The sequence below is a fragment of the Salvia splendens genome, chromosome 20 (assembly GCF_004379255.2).
Source record: "Salvia splendens isolate huo1 chromosome 20, SspV2, whole genome shotgun sequence".
NCBI classification, from domain to species: domain Eukaryota; kingdom Viridiplantae; phylum Streptophyta; class Magnoliopsida; order Lamiales; family Lamiaceae; genus Salvia; species Salvia splendens.
The window spans coordinates 17,723,088-17,741,137 of record NC_056051.1 but is presented as its reverse complement, the minus strand read 5'-3'; the positions used below and the strand labels follow the sequence as shown (position 1 = coordinate 17,741,137).

The 18,050-nt window shown below is 39.7% G+C and overlaps 4 protein-coding genes across 5 annotated transcripts; all 4 read left to right on the top strand.

The window, feature by feature from the left end:
• LOC121782916 lies at positions 1-3,754 on the top strand. 2 transcript variants are annotated; one of them, XM_042180918.1, is made up of 5 exons: positions 1-274; positions 504-2,428; positions 2,614-2,674; positions 2,808-3,031; positions 3,359-3,754. In XM_042180918.1, the coding sequence occupies exons 2-5, from the start codon at positions 657-659 to the stop codon at positions 3,423-3,425; spliced, it is 2,124 nt and encodes a 707-aa protein (XP_042036852.1). In that variant the 5' UTR covers positions 1-274; positions 504-656; the 3' UTR covers positions 3,426-3,754. The 2 variants fall into 2 exon arrangements, with proteins under 2 accessions (XP_042036852.1, XP_042036853.1); XM_042180919.1 differs by having other exon boundaries at positions 501-2,428.
• A 2,378-nt stretch (positions 3,755-6,132) lies between these two features.
• On the top strand, positions 6,133-8,033 carry LOC121782962 (protein trichome birefringence-like 23). The gene is made up of 3 exons (XM_042180977.1): positions 6,133-6,407; positions 6,695-6,969; positions 7,122-8,033. The coding sequence occupies exons 1-3, from the start codon at positions 6,224-6,226 to the stop codon at positions 7,893-7,895; spliced, it is 1,233 nt and encodes a 410-aa protein (XP_042036911.1). The 5' UTR covers positions 6,133-6,223; the 3' UTR covers positions 7,896-8,033.
• Positions 8,034-9,695: 1,662 nt separating this feature from the next.
• LOC121781579 lies at positions 9,696-10,112 on the top strand. The gene has a single exon (XM_042179302.1). The coding sequence runs from the start codon at positions 9,696-9,698 to the stop codon at positions 10,110-10,112; it is 417 nt and encodes a 138-aa protein (XP_042035236.1).
• Positions 10,113-14,791: 4,679 nt separating this feature from the next.
• Positions 14,792-17,237, top strand: LOC121780641 (high mobility group B protein 6-like). The gene is made up of 8 exons (XM_042178259.1): positions 14,792-15,273; positions 15,513-15,632; positions 15,715-15,989; positions 16,074-16,179; positions 16,272-16,337; positions 16,427-16,597; positions 16,685-16,864; positions 16,954-17,237. The coding sequence occupies exons 1-8, from the start codon at positions 14,836-14,838 to the stop codon at positions 17,083-17,085; spliced, it is 1,488 nt and encodes a 495-aa protein (XP_042034193.1). The 5' UTR covers positions 14,792-14,835; the 3' UTR covers positions 17,086-17,237.
• The last annotated feature ends 813 nt before the right edge of the window (positions 17,238-18,050 follow it).

The following is an 18,050-nucleotide window of genomic DNA, read 5'->3' as shown; positions in this document are numbered from 1 at the left end:
TTTTGGTAGTTGAGGTTGAGATATCTGCACGGATAATCTATCTGCTATTTGAAGGAAATTACCATCCTCGTTTCTACTGTGTCTGGTAGCGTACAACCACAGAATCCAAATATAAATTGCAGATTTAGAAATTTAGCCAACCAAATGCAGTTAGGAAATTAAACCAAATGGCACTAGTTGATGTACGGTTGGTGATTGCTGAGCTGTGAAAACCCCCTTCCCTCTCCCTCTCTCTTTCTATCCATCTCCTCCTCTGCTGCTCTACCTCTAAAAGGTAAAACCCTTATCTTTGTGTATTGTGCTTATGCGTTGAAAAAGACTGTGCCCTATCACCTGGGGAATTGATATTTGCTACTATTAAAATTGTGTTTCTGTTGACAATTTTGAATCTTGATTTTTAATCATGACCTTGATTTATTTGATTATTCATTAGTGCTGAATGAAATCTGTTGGTTGGAATTTTAACTTTTTACCGTCCTTGATTCTGAAATTGGGGTTAGCAGGAGAGAAAGAGAAAGCATCTGAAGAGTGAAGTCTAAACATTCCATATTTTTATTTGTTAATAGAAATTTGGGGAAAGATTGAATCTTGAATGTGAATTGGCCGGTTCAGGGTTAGTATAACGATTCTGTTTTTAATTGGGGTCGAGGCTTAGTATGGACAGAAGGCACGTGGTTGGTAAGAGGCCGGGGTCATCTTCTTCACCGGCCAGAGGTGCTTCGGGGCTGGGGAGAGACAATTACTATCTCTATCGGGATCAAGGGCCGTCTAGTTACAATGGGAACTCTGATTATGCACGGGGTGAAGGGGGACGATATGTGAATCGTGACATCGATGGGGTGTCCAGTTTTGAGAATTTGGAGAATTGTCGGGCTGAGCTCTTGCGAAAGCTTGATGAGTTGAAGGATCATCTTAGTCGGTCTTGTGAAGTGTCGGAGAAAACTGATGTGGTGGTTTCTCCTGATCCTTATCCCAGAAGTCGTGCTGCTTATCTTCAAGAAGCGCTGGCTACTTCACACGTTGTAAACCAGAAACGCCCTCATTTGGGCGAAGCATCTGGATATGCTCCTTACGTCCATAGGGATTCACATTTTCGCAGCGGATACCATGATGAAGGCTTGTCGTATGCTAATAATACCTATCACCAGGAAATTCCCCGGGGGCCGTATGGGTATCAGCCCTATCATGACCGTCGCCATGGTTATGGTGGCAGCGTGCATCATCCAGATGCAAGCTTCTTTCACAATCCTACCTGCTCTTGCGTGCACTGTTTCGATAAGGATTGGGATTTACCTCCACACGTGCTATCTAATCCCGACCACCATCACCGTACGCATCCTATTGGGCACGAGCCACAGGGTTATCGTCCTGGAGGCTTCAACTCGCACAGTTCTCATTCTCAGCCATCTATAACACCTAATTCCACTGATCTTGATTTTGAGAACGATGGAATTCATCAGGCTCGTCATAGAAAGATGCAGGAATCTCGTATAAATGGGCTTATGATGCGTCCTGTTGCAGGTGGTGCTCCTTTCATAGCATGCACCAGTTGCTTTGAATCGCTGAGGCTTCCGAAACAACATATTTCATTGAAAAAAAGGCAACAGAAGCTAAAATGTGGGGCTTGTTCTTCGGTGTTCTTGTTTGAACTCGGGAACAAGGCTTTGACTCTGCCAGTTTCTGGAAGTTTTGAACATGTAGTGACTGAGATGGATGATTGTTCTAGCTTGGCAGTGGATGGAGATGTTGGTTACGAACACGGTGGTTCTAACTTAGCTGAGACGTATGCGTGCACTGATTCTAATAATTCTGTTCCCAAAGTTTCTCTAACAATCAAGAAGTCTGATTCTGATGAGTATGAGAAGCATTTGGATTTGCTTTCTTCAGTTTCGAGTCCCTCCAAGGATCGGAAAATGGAATATACTCTTCCACCCGAAAAACATGGTTCCTCATTTGCAGAACTACATATAACAGAAGATAATCTTCCACCCGAAAAACATGGTTCCTCATCTGCAGAGCTACATATAAAAGTCGAGTCACTCCCACATCCTATTTCGTCTAATGAGGAATCCCCTGATCATTGTTCGCCTAATATTTTAGCCGGCCAATGTGACAATGGTGACAAAGTTACAAAACCCGAGTTGGACCGCAATGCCACTTGGCAGAATTCTGTACGAGACTCGGCTGTGTCAACTGAGATCGAGTCAAAAGAATTTCCGAAGAGCTGTGTATCACAGGACACTTGCGACAAAGGTGCAGAGTCTTCATCTTCAGGTCTTGACGACAGTAGATCCGGAGACTACATGAAATGGACTCCAAATGCAGAACTTGGTACATCACAAGTTTTTGTAAATGGGCACTTGATACCGGAAAATCTTGTTCAGAAGGCTGAACTCTTGGCTGGGCCGATTCAACCGGGAGAGTATTGGTATGCAATTTCAGCACATTATAAAATTGTCTATTACGTATTGGAACAAACCGGCATGCATCTGAGTTTTTATAGACATTATCACTCAACATACACCCTATGCATGTTCCTGGTTCCGGTATTGATTTTTGCAGTTTGTCCAGAATGCTAATACACGACTTTTTGCCAATGTTTAAACAATCCAGGTATGATGTACGTGCCGGATTTTGGGGTGTTATGGGCTTTCCTTGTCTGGGCATTATCATGGTGAGTTTATATAGCTGAAGCATCAAAATACTTCCCCTCGCCTAGCTTCTTTAATAATGAACATTACAAGAAAAGATGTACGGTTATTGTTGTAGCCATAAGAGTCCAACATGGAAAGTTTAATTTTTGACAGCCAAACATTGAGGAATTCAATTATCCAATGCCGGAGAAGTGTGCTGCCGGAAACACAGGGGTCGTTGTCAATGGCAGGGAGCTTCACCAGAAAGATTTAGACTTACTTGCTGGAAGAGGTCTTCCGATCCTAAGTGGCAGATCTTATCTCGTTAAGATTTCTGGAGAAGTTGTCGACGAGGACACTGGGGAAGAGCTGGACAGCATAGGCAAACTCGCCCCTAGGTACGTTTATCCATTTTAATGCAAGAAATTGCTAAAATACATGCTTGAGAACATTATCTCATTTATCTTGTGTTAACGTATAAGCGACATTCCTCGTGTTCTGCTGCTTGGCATTATCATGTTTTTTGAGATTCATAAATAGGATAGTGTCTTACTCCAACAAAACTGTATTGACATTGCATATCAGATTTAGTGAATCTCATCTAATCCATTTCATTTCATTTCAAACATCCCTCAAAGTCTAGTTGAAAATATACACAGCAACACCACAAGTTCTTAAATATCTCTTCCTTCCATCCATTGCTAAAAACTTTGATTGTTGAACAGCGTTGAGAGGGCGAATCATGGATTTGGTATGAAAGTCCCAAGATTTATCTCCCGATACCAAAGCTAGACTTCCAGTATTCATCGGTAAAGGAAGTTCCATCAACTTTTCACGCAACATGCTAAGTTAGGAAGCTGGTACGACTGCTTCGACAACATACGGTTATGGCTTGTTGTTAGAGTTGTGGGCAAACACTTCAACTGGCTGATCTTCTTTTGATACCGGTACGTTCTTGTCTTAATTTTGGCATCATGTGCAGAGAGTTCTGGAATTGTCACAATTCTTAACTGTAAGAAGAGATCAATAATATACTTTAGTGGTGAGTTTCACTTTGTTAGTCTTTCTTCAAATTGTACTTTAATTTTTTCTGTAATATGAAAATAGTACATTGATTCTGAGATCTCAGTCTTACATTCGTCCCATTAAATATGCAACATTTGGTAATCGGCACGGGTTTTTTTGTAGTGATGTTTTGTGAGTTAATGTAAAGAGAGTAAAGTGAGAGAGATGAAAAAGTAGAGATAGAAATTTTTCCATTTTAGGAAACATTTTATTTTTATGGGACAATCCAAAAAAGAAAATTTTTTGTTTTTAATGGGACAAATGGTGTACTTGAAAGGCATATTGTTGTCGGTGTCTTAGAATTCAATGATGACTTAAAAATATTTGGCTTAATTATGCCAGTAGCTCATTCTTTCTCCTCGTTGTTGTTGATGGTGCAAAACTTCTTTATTGCTAAGCTCAGTCGAAATGAGCCCAAATCTTTTTATAAGTGAGACTAGGGGTGGGTCGATATGAGATATCGTATCGAAAACGTTGTATCGTATATCGTATCGAAAATATTGATATGAAAGAATTTCATATCGTTATCGTATCGAAAGTTTCGATATATCGAATTTCGATATATCGAACTTTCGATATGGATAATATCAATATCGATATCCTATCGAATACCTGTATATCGAAAATTATAATTTCAAATATGTTTCGATATATACGATATATTCGAATATTCGATATAAAACGATATATCGAAAATATCGATATATATCGTATATTCGATATATCGAAAATATCGATATATATCGTATATTCGATATATATCGTATATTCGATATAAAACGATATATCGAAAATATCGATATATATCGTATATTCGATATAAAACGATATATCGCGATATAAGGAAATTCATATCGTTATCGTATCGAAAACTTACGATACGATATCGTTTCGTATCGAAAATTACGATATATCGAAAATCCGATAATTTTTCGATATTTTTCAATACGATACGAGCGATATATCATTTTTTTCGATATTTTCCCCAACCCTAAGTGAGAACAGTTGTATTTCTAAGCAACTCTATCCAAAAAAGTCTTCGCTTTTTGGTTGTTTTAGACGATTGGATCCGCGAAGGTGTCAGCATACCTTTCATACATCTGCTTTATTTCCACCGACGCGTACGAAATGCGAGCGTCACGTTGGATTTTGTCCAATGACTGTGTTGGGATTTGGACATGTCGGACATGTCGCCCATGTATGGGATGTAGAGATCTTGGGGTCCCGACGGGTAGGGCGTTAAAGATTGGGTAGAACCGGGTTTGCCCACCGGAAACGATGAACACCAACCATGTCAATTGCTGCCGAACATAGTGAGAAAATATGAGATCTTAATCCCTCCGTCCCTAAAGAGTATGAACTATTTTCTTTTTCTTCCTAAAGAGTAAGAACTTTCTAATTTTAAAAAATTTAAAAACATACTACCCATACACATTATTTTATTTACAACTTATATCATTATCATTAACGCTTATACCATTATAATAATGTGGACCTGACTCTCTACTAACATTATTTCCACTGCTCTTTCTCTCTCTTACTTTTTCCATTATTTATTAAAATCTGTGCCGAACCCAAAGTTTATACTCTTTGGGGAAGGATGGAGTACAAAAATAAGAGCAAGATACATATGTTTTGGAGCGAAAAAAATATAAGGCGAAACTTATCCTTAGTAAATTTTCATTGACAAAAGTGTTTGTCGCGAATACAGAGAATCATTGCTAGTGAAGTTTCATATAATAAAAAAGTCGTTTGACAATATTTGTTAGAATGCTTTGTTATTTTGTCGATAATTCATCAATTATATAAAGTGATTTTTTGAATATTTTATAAAGTTTATACTTATCTTGAATTACGACAACTTGCTTTTTGCAAACAAACCATCAAAAATTAAATTTTTCCATTCATTAGATAATTCAAATTGGATTTATAAGAATAGTAAATGCGGAGTATCTAAATATGAAATCATGGTGTTTCATTATCTAGTATAGGCTATATAGCAATATTCGAAGGACTAATTTTTGTCTTCTTACAGTCAAAACTTGGATGGCAAATTCTTCTATTCAAACTAATTCTTATAAAATGAAACAATACAAACTCAAATACCAACATTTTCACACTTGTGTTAACTATTTCAACTTCCAAAACAAATTGTGTTATTCTACCTTAAGCATATTGAAGCACGCAATTGCAAATCACCTAAACTAGCCCTTCTACAACATATAGGAAGAAAACCTTAATTCAAACAAGTGGTAATTTTATTAAATACGACAATAAGATGTCATTTCGTCACAATTTGTGGTGTAGCACAAGTTAAAAATCCTTAAAACATTCTAAGCATGTGTTCATTAAATAAGTAAACTTACACAGTAGTCAATCAAGAAATCTAAATGTCATGACGGAAATAATATACCTACTCCTATAAAAAATAAATAGCTGTACATCCCACATCTCAATTGTCGGTTTATGTAAAGATATGTGATTGTTAAAGGGAGAAGAAAAAATAAATTGTACTAAAATCAGAGATGGTGAAGAAAGTGGAGCAGTGGCATTGGAGTTTTCTTCACAAGAACAATTACTTCCTTCTCAAATTGGGTGTTTCACTTCTTTTAGCAGGCCTTGCTTTTATGCTTATCTTCAACGATTCTTCACCAATTCTAACTGCACCCTTTGTTGAAACCACGATTTCTGCCGATTCTGCAGAAAAAGGTCAGATCTTTCTCGCCCCTTCTCTTTTTTCTCAATGTGAGTGGTGGAAGTTGGTTTGTTATCTGAATTTTGCAATTCATTTGCTAGCTCTATTGTGCAAGGATGATTTCAGAGGTTCTTGAGTAATATCATCACTAGTTTTGTTTATGTTTATGTAAAGGTTGAATTTTTCCCAAATCATGATTGTAGTAGCTTTTGAAAGATATGAATTTGACCAAAAGCTCACTCATTATAATGATTGAGTGCTGTTGTAATTCAATTAGTTAAACCCTGATTTTGGGATGCAGAAAAATGCAATCTTTTTATTGGGGATTGGGTGTATGAAGCAGAGCCTCGTTACACAAATAGCAGCTGCAGCTTCATTGAAGGCCACCAGAACTGTATGAAAAATGGCCGCCCCGACTCCGGCTATCTCCACTGGAGGTGGAAGCCCCGGGACTGTGAGTTGCGTCGCCTTGACCCCCGGGGCTTCCTTGACTTGATGACCAACAAAAGCTGGGCCTTCATTGGTGATTCCATTTCAAGAAACCACGTCCATTCTATCCTTTGTGGACTCTCAGTGGTAATTCATCGACATTGTTTTTTCGGATATTGGTCTTAAAAATCATAAACTATGTGAGAATTCTGGTATTTTCCACGAACTTTATAGGTTTATTTTAGTGATTGGAATGTTTTCTTACCTTGAATAGGCTATTGAATTGATGCTTTTGCCAGGTTGAGAATCCAATCGAAGTCTACCACGATGAGACCTACAAAAATCGAAGATGGCTCTTCCCATCGTACAACTTCACCCTATCGGCTCTCTGGTCTCCTTTCCTGACGTACGCAGCCACCTTTGAAGATAGCAACGGCGTTTCCACAGGTGATATCCAACTGCACCTTGATGTACTCGACAAGAATTGGACCGAGCAGTACAAGAGCCACGATTATGTAATGCTATCCGTTGGCAAATGGTTCACAAAAACAGCAATCTACTACGAGAACAACACCGTGTTGGGCTGCTACAACTGCACCAATAGCGACCTCACCAAGTTACGTTTCAACTTTGCATACCGCAGAGCAATGAGGACTGTTTTCGACTACATTGTAGGATCGAATCATGAAGGTGTGACGTTTTACAGGACCTCCTCTCCGGACCACTTTGAGGGGGGCGAGTGGTTCAGTGGTGGGACGTGTAAGAGAAGAGCACCGGTGAAGGAAGGGGAGTTTGAGTTGAACAAGCCAGACAGGCTTCTACGCGACGTGGAGCTAGAGGAAGTGGAGAAGATATTGGCTAAGGCATCAGAGAAGGGGGTGAATCTCAGGCTTTTCGACGTGCACCTAATGTCATTGTTGAGGCCCGATGGACACCCGGGACCCTACAGATTTTATCAGCCGTTCGCAGAAGACGAGAAGGCGAAGGTGATAAACGACTGCCTGCATTGGTGTCTGCCTGGTCCTATTGATTGTTGGAATGATGTGTTGATGGAAATGGTGTTAAATGGTTGAGAGATTTGATGATTCTTGCAATGATCAATGGTGGTGGATTCATGAGATTTTGAAGCATTTTTTTCTTGAAATAGACGATGATAAGAATTAGCATCCCAAAAGGGGAGTTTTTTTTTTAAGTTTTAAAAATGGGTAAAACGTCTTCTGGCTTCAATTTCGCATCTCATTTATAAGAAAAATGTGTCACTTAGAATACATAATAACTTAAAGCTCGTGCGCGTGTTGGACCTGAGTCCGAATCCTTCTTACACCAGATGGTTTTCTTACTTATAGAATACTTACTTCATTTGTCCTAAGCCAAGTGAGATATTTCTATTTTGGCATAAGAATTTATGAAATGATGTGTAATGGATTGAATTATGGACATAATAAATTGTGATAGATAATAAAATAGGATATAAACAGAGAATAAAGAAAAAAAGTAACAGTTAGAATAAAGTAAAGTGAAAGAGAACAATGTAAACTATTCCTAATCAAGGTTATGGACGGATCCAGGATATTATAGTCAAGGGGACAAAAATATAAACATACAAATTTCCATCTTATATATTAGTAGCCTTTTATCTTTTTAGGTAGTGCTTAACAAATATATTAAAATAATTTGCTATATATATTTACATGTATGTGGAAAGTTGAGGTGGGGCATTTGCCCCTTTTCATTGCATATTTGATCCGTACCTGATCAAAGTTATGTCTAATTTAGTTTGGGACGTCTCATAGAAGGACATGTCTCACTTAGTCTCGTGGAAGAAGATGTCTCACCTAATCTCATGGAAGGAGTAGTAAATATAGTGCTTATATGAATGCACATTTCTAAACTAAGAAAACAAAAATTGAAAGATTCTTATAAAATGTGAACAAGTAGTATGTATATATGTTGCTTGTTTTGTAAGTAATTGTATTTTTGTTATTAAGTATACGATGGTATGTCACTGTCAAGACTACTGCACTAAATAAATACTAGTACTATCTTACTTATTTAATTATGACTAATATCATTGATTTCCAAAATGGGTTATGATTTATGAACCAGAAGCAAAATCTTTTGCAATAATTTAATATAGTGATGAGAACATGGTGTCCCACTTACTAATTGTGGTTATTGTGTTTTTATGGAGGAATAATGCTAAGGTCGAATCGCAAATAATATGGTGATGAGAACATGGCTGATTTGATTTTGTTCGAACAATATTTAAGAATGATTGAACATTTGCTGTTTTCCGGTATTATTTATTATGTCCACATCCAGATTTCTATATGATCAAATAATGCATTATAAAGGTCATGGGATATGTGAGACCGATATCCGTTCCACTTTATTTCATTTTAATATATGAATTTAGAATATAAATATATTTTAATTATATTTTTAATATAAAAGAATATATATATCTTTGTAGCTATGTAAATATGAGTGGAACGCCTATAAGAATCACTGCATAAATAAATAAAATTATTTTAGAGCATCCACAATGGTTGCTCCATCGGGCGGACGATCGGGAGTTATCGTCCTCGGGCGAGATCGGGCATCCATTGCAAGCGCCCGATGCATCGATCTCATCCATTGCAAGCGCCCGATGCATCGGGCGCCAATTGCAACGCGACGCCCGATCTCGCCCGAGGACGAGTGACGCGTTTTAATTTTAATTTTTTTAAAAAATCTCTATACCTTATTTTCACTCATTTCTCACACAACTCTCACGCATCTTCTCTCAACCCTCACACAACATCTCTCAAATCAAACATTTCTCTTTCACTCACTTTTCCAAAATGTTTCCTGGAGAAGATATAAATCGGACTATGGAACGCGCAATGTTTGCTTTCGGGAACCAGATTCTCGGAGGTATTCGTGCAATCCAGGAGCAAGAGCAAGCCGAAGAGCAGGTCCCGAGGCCCATCCGTCGCAGAAAATCCATCCACCGAGAGCATGGAGTAGCTCATCAACGTCTGTTCGAAGACTACTTTACCGATGAGCCATGGTGGGACCGACGGTTTAGGATGCGGCGAAAATTGTTTCTCCGCATTGTTAGCGCGATGGAGGCGCGCGACGAGTACTTCCAGCAACGGCAAGATGCGGCCAACAAAATAGGTCTATCCCCGCTTAAGAAGTGCACGGTTGCGCTTCGTCAGTTGGCCTACTACATCACGGTGGACATGTTCGACGAGTATCTTCACGTCAGGGATACAACTGGCCGGGAGTGTGACAAATTTTTGTGAGGGTGTGGTTGACACCTTCGGCGCCGCGTATCTGCGCAAGCCGAATGCCGAAGATTGCCAGCTCCCGATAAGGATGCACGATAGGTTGCACGACTTTCCTGGAATGTTAGGGAGCATTGATTGTATGCATTGGGAGTGGAAGGATTGTCCAGCAGCGTGGAGAGACCAATTCACCAGTGGGTATAAGGGGGTACCCACCCGACGATGATCCTTGAAGCCATCGTTGACCACCATCTTTGGATCTAGCATGCTCACTTTGGCATGGCGGGGTCAAACAACGATATCAACGTGCTGAACACATCGAGTCTCTTCACCGAGCATTACAATGGCAACGGTCCGGTTATCGAGTTCACTGCCAACGAACGACAACATCATATGGGGTACTACTTAGCTGATGGCATATACCCGAGATGACAAGTTTTCTTGAAGGCGATCTCCTGCCCAACGGATGCGAACAGAGCCTTTTTGCATAGCGGCAAGAGTCTGCACGGAAGGACGTGGAGCGAGGATTCGGTGTGCTTCAAGCACGTTGGGCAATAGTTAAAGGCCCGGCTCATTCCTGGTACATGCATCATATCGCCAATGTCATGTACGCGTGCATCATCTTGCACAACACGATTATTCACGATGAAGGTGCAAGAGCTGGCGATTAGTCCGACGATGAAGTTGAATCGAGCGCAGGTCATGCAACCCCACCGGTCATTCGAGGTTTACCCTATGGAGTTAGTGAGAGATTATGCTTAGGAGAACATGAGCAACTGACAAGCTCATTTTCAACTCATGAACGACATGGTTGAAGAAGTTTGGGCATGTAGTGGTCGTTGAAATTGTTCCTCTTTTAAGTATTTTCGTTGTAATTTTTTTAAAAAATTAAGTAACGTATGTTTTTTGCTAGTTCTTTAATTTAATGTCTAATTTTGCTATTTATAATGTGTAAACATAAAAAAAATATTAAAATTGAAATGAAAAATGGATAATTGATAGGACGGACATTAGGGCGAAACCATTGCAGAAAGAAGGGGTGGACTAAGAAATGCTGATGTGGCGCCCACTAAGGCATCCATTGTGGATGCTCTTATCATTCTCTCTTCAAAAATCTCGTCATTCACCATCCTTCACAAAAACACGTATCACTTGGTGCTTTTATCTTGAACTCATGATTCGATCATCTTTCCCCGCCCAAGCTGAGTGGCAAGCCACAATCAACACTTACCACATGGAATTCCATGTTGAAGCACAAACTTATTGTCAGGCAGCCAGTAAGATAATGAGTTGACTTGTCAACTACCTAATTGGAGCACGAAGCAAAAATCATCATGCTGCACCTAAGAAGTGTACAAGATAAACAGGGTTGAATCCCACATATGGAAGTGTTTAAATTGTTATCAACATATAAGTCTTGGGGTTTCTGGACTAAAAGGCCCCTGAGCTAGGTAGCTAGGTTTGGGATTTAGCTACTAAGACAGAAAAATAGAGAGATTATTAACTAGACTAAGTTGGACAACTTGAACTATTGACATCATGCTAAGACGAGTTGGTATCTCCACTACTCAACTCGGTGCTGAAATAACTAACTAAGGGCATCCACAGTGGGACGCCCGATGCCATCGTCCGCCTCATTGTGGGTGCCCGCCATCGACCGCGCCCTACATCCACGCTCGATGCATCGTCCGCAGAAGAAGCGCGGGCCCACGCCCGATGCATCGTCCGCAGAAGAAGCGCGGACGATGGCCATCGGACGCACTATCGTCCGCGCCATTGTGGGCGACGCGGACGATGGCACGCATTTTACTTAAAAAAATGCATTTCCGGGGGTCAAACCCGGATCTATTGCTTGGAAGGCAATAATCCTAACCGTTGGACTACAAACAATAGTTGAGATATCTTGAAAACTAAATTGTTTTATACATCTATTAAGATGTTAATGTGATAAAAAATGATAAATTATGATTAAAAAGTTGAATTCGCTGAAACGAGAATTTGCTTCTTCGAGTTATTAAGATGATTATGTTGTGTGACTGAAATGAAGGTTTTTTATAAATGTATTAATTTTTATAAATGTATTAATTTTTAATTCGTATTGTAATGTATTATTTTTATAAATGTATTAATTTTTAATTCGTATTGTAATGTATTAATTTTTATAAATGAAATGAAGTTTTTTCCCAATTTTTAAATATTTAAATAAAAGAAAATGCATAGGGCGCGCCTTAGGGCGCCCCATTATGGATGCCCTAAGATAAAATGTCAATTGTTCTAAAAGAATAACGAAAACATCAACTTCAACTTGAATCAAACATTCTGGCATGCAGATTTGAACTAAAAGAATGCCTCAACTCCAACAAGCGTACAAAGCTAAACATAAGGAACTTGTGGAGACTTGAAAGATAAACTTAAAGACACAAAATATAAGCATGAACTATAATTGCATTTAAAACGAGAAAATAATGAGAGCATTAAGGCCATCCGCAATGGGGCGGACGATGGCACGCCCGGGCGCGCATCGTCCGCGCCCGCCATCGTCCGCCCCATTACGGGTGCGTGACATAGGCCGCGGACGATCGTCGCGCCCTATACTAAGGGCGCGGAGTATAGCGCGGACGATGTCCATCGTCCGCCCCATTGCGGCCTACGCGGACGATGGCCGCGGACGATAGGCCATCGTCCGCGCCATCGTCCGGCCCACTGTGGGCTACGCGGACGATGACACGCGGTTTCGTTTTTTTATAAATAGAGTTCATTTGTAATTTCATTTCACGATTTAACTTTCGAAACTTATTACATTTACATAATTACTACGAAATGGATTCAAGTCCCAATAGTCCTATGTTAGCGGAGAGGCGCATCGCCGGCCTCTACAATGAGGCCAAGCCGCCGACCGCGTGCAAGCGCAAACGTGAGCAACTCCGCAAGCACTGGGATCAAGTGAAGAAGCAAGTGAATTTGTACGCGGCGGAGTTCGAGAAGTTCACGCGGGCACAGGGGAGCGGCGAGAGCTTGAGCGACGTGGAGCTAAAGCGCTGTTGTCGTACCGGTCGATGTACGACGACTTCAAGCACGAGGCCATCTGGGCGCTCCTGAGGGACAAGCAGAAGTTCCAAGGTGGAATTCTACACACTGGTGCGCCGAAGAGGACGAAGACCACCGAAGCTGGTGATTACACGAGCAGCGGCAGCGGCAATCACCCGGTTGACCTCAACCGGACGTACGTGGATGAAGGGAGTTCCGGCACACCGGTGTCCTCCCGGCGTCCTCCCGGCGTCAAGGCTGCGAAGGCCAAGGGGAAGGCGGCCGCGACCTCATCCTCGATCGCTGCAAACCCATCTCCGTTCCCGGAAACGCTCCCAACCCAGACGGCCACCGCGTTTGAGTCGTTGGCAACAACGTCGATGGCGAGGACGTTATTGCAGACGCACAAGGCCCTCAAGAAGTGTACCGACCCCGACGAAGCCGAATATCTCCGGGCGTTAATCGATGAGCTGCGTCGGAAGTTGGGAATTGCACCGACTTAGTTGTTTTTTTTTTGTAAGTTGAATGGTGTAACTTTTTTTTATTAATGCGTCGCCATTTGTTATTTAGACGTTTTTTATTTACTCGTTACTTGTTAATTGAAAACATTTAAATTAATTAAACAAAACAATAAAATGATGATGTGGCGCGCCTTAGGGCGCCCCACTGCAGGTGGGGGGAATGAGGATAAAACTGATGACGTGGCGCGCCATAGGGCGCCCCACTGCTGATGCCCTAAGTGCAAAATACGTATCAAATACTCTCCCCTTCTCTGAAATTTTATCACATTTTTCCATTTTCGTCCGTCCTACAAAATTTGTCACATTTAACTTTATACATACCATTTTTGGTAATGGACCTCACAATCCACTGACTTATTCCCACTCACATTTTATTATAAAACTAATACTTTAAAAATAGGACCCACATCCTACCAACTCTTTCAACTCACATTCCATTACATTTTTTAAAGTCAAATGCGACAATATTTGGGAGAAGGAGGGAGTAGAAATATTGTTATGGAACACCACGGTGGTACTACAAAAACACGTCCATGAAATGGAGGATGAAATATTGATTCTGGAATATGAAGTTGGAGGATGAATACTTTCTAAATATATTACCAGAATGTATAGCTTCCTATTAAATTTATAATAATTTGATATTTATTGTATTCTCTACTACTTATGGATCTTGATATTCTCCCTATATATTACCAGATCATCGGCATGCATTTTCTCATGAATCTTGATATCTCTAGAGTCTATAGTTACAAGAAATTATACACTAGTTTGAATTGATTATTAAACGAAATTCATTATGTGATACGTTTTTTACTAAAAGAAAAAAAAATGTATAAGAAAAAAATTGAGGTTCCAAAAGCACAGCATTGAAATAATTATGCAAGAATTTTCCCACGGAGGTGGATTTTGGATAATATTGTCGGATTTGATTCTCCATAAATTTTGTTATAAATAGCTCGTAGCCCTAATTGATTCATGGATTTCAATCTGAATTTTCCATGAGAATAATAAAACATTAATTTTGTAATTAGATTCTAAGTTATACAATTAATTACAACGGTAAAATGAATATGGAAAATTCAAAATTTGAAATCCCCGACCGTTAGACGTCCACTTCAATAAAACCGCTCCCATTTCTTCATTCCTTCTTCACTACTCTCACACTCTCTTTCAGTTTTCAAACATTTCCAATGGCTGCCGTAGCTGAAAACCCTACATTCGCCGAGCCAGCGCCCACCAAGAAGGGAAGAGCAAAGAAGGCGTTGAAGCCTAAAGCTGTCTCGTCAAATGAGGCTAACATCGCCGCCGGGGCGGTTCCTGAGCCCTCTCCCGTCGCCTCTCCGCCGCCGGAAAACTCCGCCGGAAAGGAGAACCACGGGAGTCTGTCGCTGAAGAAAAAGAAGAGAGGTGCCGCGAAGGGGAAGCAGCAGGCCTCCGATGCTTCTTATTTCGAGAAGCAGCTCCAGGAAATGCAGGAGCAGCTCGAGAAATTGAAGATCGAGAAGGAGCAGACCGAGGAGATGTTGAAGGCCAAAGAGGAACAGCTCGAGACTCGAGATCGCGAGCAGGAGAAACTCAAAACCGAACTCAAGAAATTGCAGAAGATCAAGGAGTTCAAGCCTACTGTGGTTAGCCCTAATTCAATTGCTTTTTTACAATTGCACAATTACATTTCATATCATCTCTCTCTCTCTATATGTGTATATTGTTAGCCCTAATTCAATTGCTTCTACAATTGCTCAATTGCACAGTTTCATTTCATCCCCTCTCTCTATATATTGTTAGCCCTAATTCAATTGCTTTTACAATTGCTCCGTTGCTCAATTGCATTTCGCCGTCTCTCTAAATAAATTGGGGGTTTTTACAGACATTCCCTTTAGGGATCGGAATCAAAGACATGGAGCAAGATAAGAAGGAGAAGAAGAAGGGTGGGAAGAAGAAGCCATCTCCTCCTTACGTGCTGTGGTGCAAAGACCAGTGGAGCGAGGTATAATTCATTCATTATTGTCATTTCATGTCTCTTAATTTTAATCGACATAGTGATTAAACTCATCTTATGATGTTAATAGGTGAAGGAGGCTAATCCAAATGCTGATTTCAAGGCCATGTCGAATCTGTTGGGTGCAAAATGGAAATCCGTCACTGCGGAAGAGAAGAAGCCTTATGAAGAGAGGTACCAAGCTGAGAAGGAAGCCTATTTGAAGGTTGCAGGAAACGAGAAGCGTGAGCTTGAGGCAATGAAGCTTCTTGAAGACGAGCAGAAGCACAAGACTGCGATAGAGTTGCTCGAACAGTACCTTCTGTTCAAGCAGGAGGCAGAGAAAGAGAACAACAAGAAAACAAAGTAAAAAACCACTTGAATTATCAATAGGTTTTGCATAAGTAGAGTAGAAGTTCATTCTCTTATGTTTGTGTTGTGTTGTTACAGGAAGGAGAAGGACCCTTTGAAGCCGAAGCACCCGATGTCGGCCTACTTCATCTTCTCCAATGAGCGTAGAGCTGCTCTGCTTGCAGAAAACAAGAATGTGTTGGAGGTAAATATATAAGAACATAGTTTGGACTAATGATGAAATAGGTTCTTAATTGAGATTGGAGCTGATTTGGAATTTCGATTTTGGTATTGAAGGTTGCGAAGATCACAGGTGAGGAGTGGAAGAACATGACTGACATACAAAAGGCCCCCTATGAAGAGGTCAGTTTTTCGGGTTGATATTTGTGTTATTTAATTTGTAGGATGAATCAGGTTTCTGAATTGAGTTTGTTGCTCGGTAAATTTTGCAGATAGCATTGAAAAGGAAGGAACAATATGGGCAAGAGATGGAAGCGTACAAGCAGAAGAAGGAAGAAGAAGCTGCTAACGTCAAGAAAGATGGGGAAGAGTTCATGAAACTGCAGAAACAAGAAGCTATGCAACTGTTAAAAAAGAAAGAGAGAACTGAAACTCTAATCAAGGTATTTGTATATTTGAGGCCTCTCTGATTATTCGGTTTGAATGTTATGGGACTATTGTATATATATTCGTGCAATCCGCCTATACAGAAAGAGAAAGAGAGTCGGCAGAAGAAGAAGAATGAAGAGAAGATCGTTGATCCTAACAAACCAAAGAGGCCTGCCTCGTCTTTCCTTCTCTTCAGCAAGGAGACGAGGAAATGTTTAGCGGAAGAGCGTCCAGGGATCAACCACTCCACGATCACTGCGCTCATTTCGCTCAAGTGGAAGGTATTATAGATTGTTGCTGCAGTTGAAAAAAGGGGGTTGATTGAGTTTTTTAATAAGGTTGCAATAACTTTGATGGTTGATTTGTGTAGGAAATAAGTGAGGAAGAGAAGATGGTTTGGAATGAGAAAGCTGCGCAAGCAATGGAGGCTTACAAGAAAGAATTGGAAGCATATAACCAAAAATTGGCAGCAGAAAACAAGGATGAAAACAAGGATAATTAGGAAGACACTGAGAACCTAGGAATGATGTTCAACTTGGTTCATGTTGAACATGTAGACAGACCTTGATGCTTTTGTTTTCATTAGGAAATCTGACTTTATTTTTGGTTGAATTCGTATTGCAATGGTGGTATCTCACTTATTTGTTGGTTCAATTTTTGTCTATTTTAATTTCATAAGAGGCCAACTCTATATACTCCCTCCGTCCCATAAAAATATGGGTATTGGATTTATCACGAGAATTAAGACAAAATTGAGAGAGGGTATGCTAAAGTAAGAGGGAGAAAGAGGACCAATGGTAGTTAAAGTTTAGTGGATAGTGGGACATATATTATTTAAATGATATAATTTTTTAAAAATGAAATACACATATTTTTATGAGACGGACAAAAATGGGACGGAGGGAGTATTTATGTTCCAATGTTTTAAAATCTAAATTTTTACTGGAGATAAAATAATGCAAGAGAAATTTAAAAAAGAACGGATTCTTGTTAAAAGAGAAAATGGTTCATTTATATTGAACGTTTTAAAATGAGCGTTTCAAAATGAAATCCGAATTATAATAATACATGAAATTATTGTGGTGATAAAATAAAATTAGGTAGGATTATTTGGCCATGTAATTTCTAGTTAATTTGAATTGTAGGACCCAAAAAAAGAAGGAAAAATTGGTCCTTAAAACTATAAACTTTGCCTAAATTTTAGTATTTCTTATGAACTTTAAAATTGGTATTCTCTTCGTCCCACATCTCAAGTGATTGATTGCTTTTCGACACGTGTTTGAAGAAAATGATAATAAATAGTTAAAGTGGAGAGGTAAAGTAAGAAAATAATTTAGATACGACTCTCTTCTATATTATTTTCTCTGTTACTTTACTTTCTCTTCACTTTAACTATGTATTTTCATCTTCACAAAATAACAACAAAAAAGAAATCAATCATTTGAACTGGGACGGAGAATTTTGTTT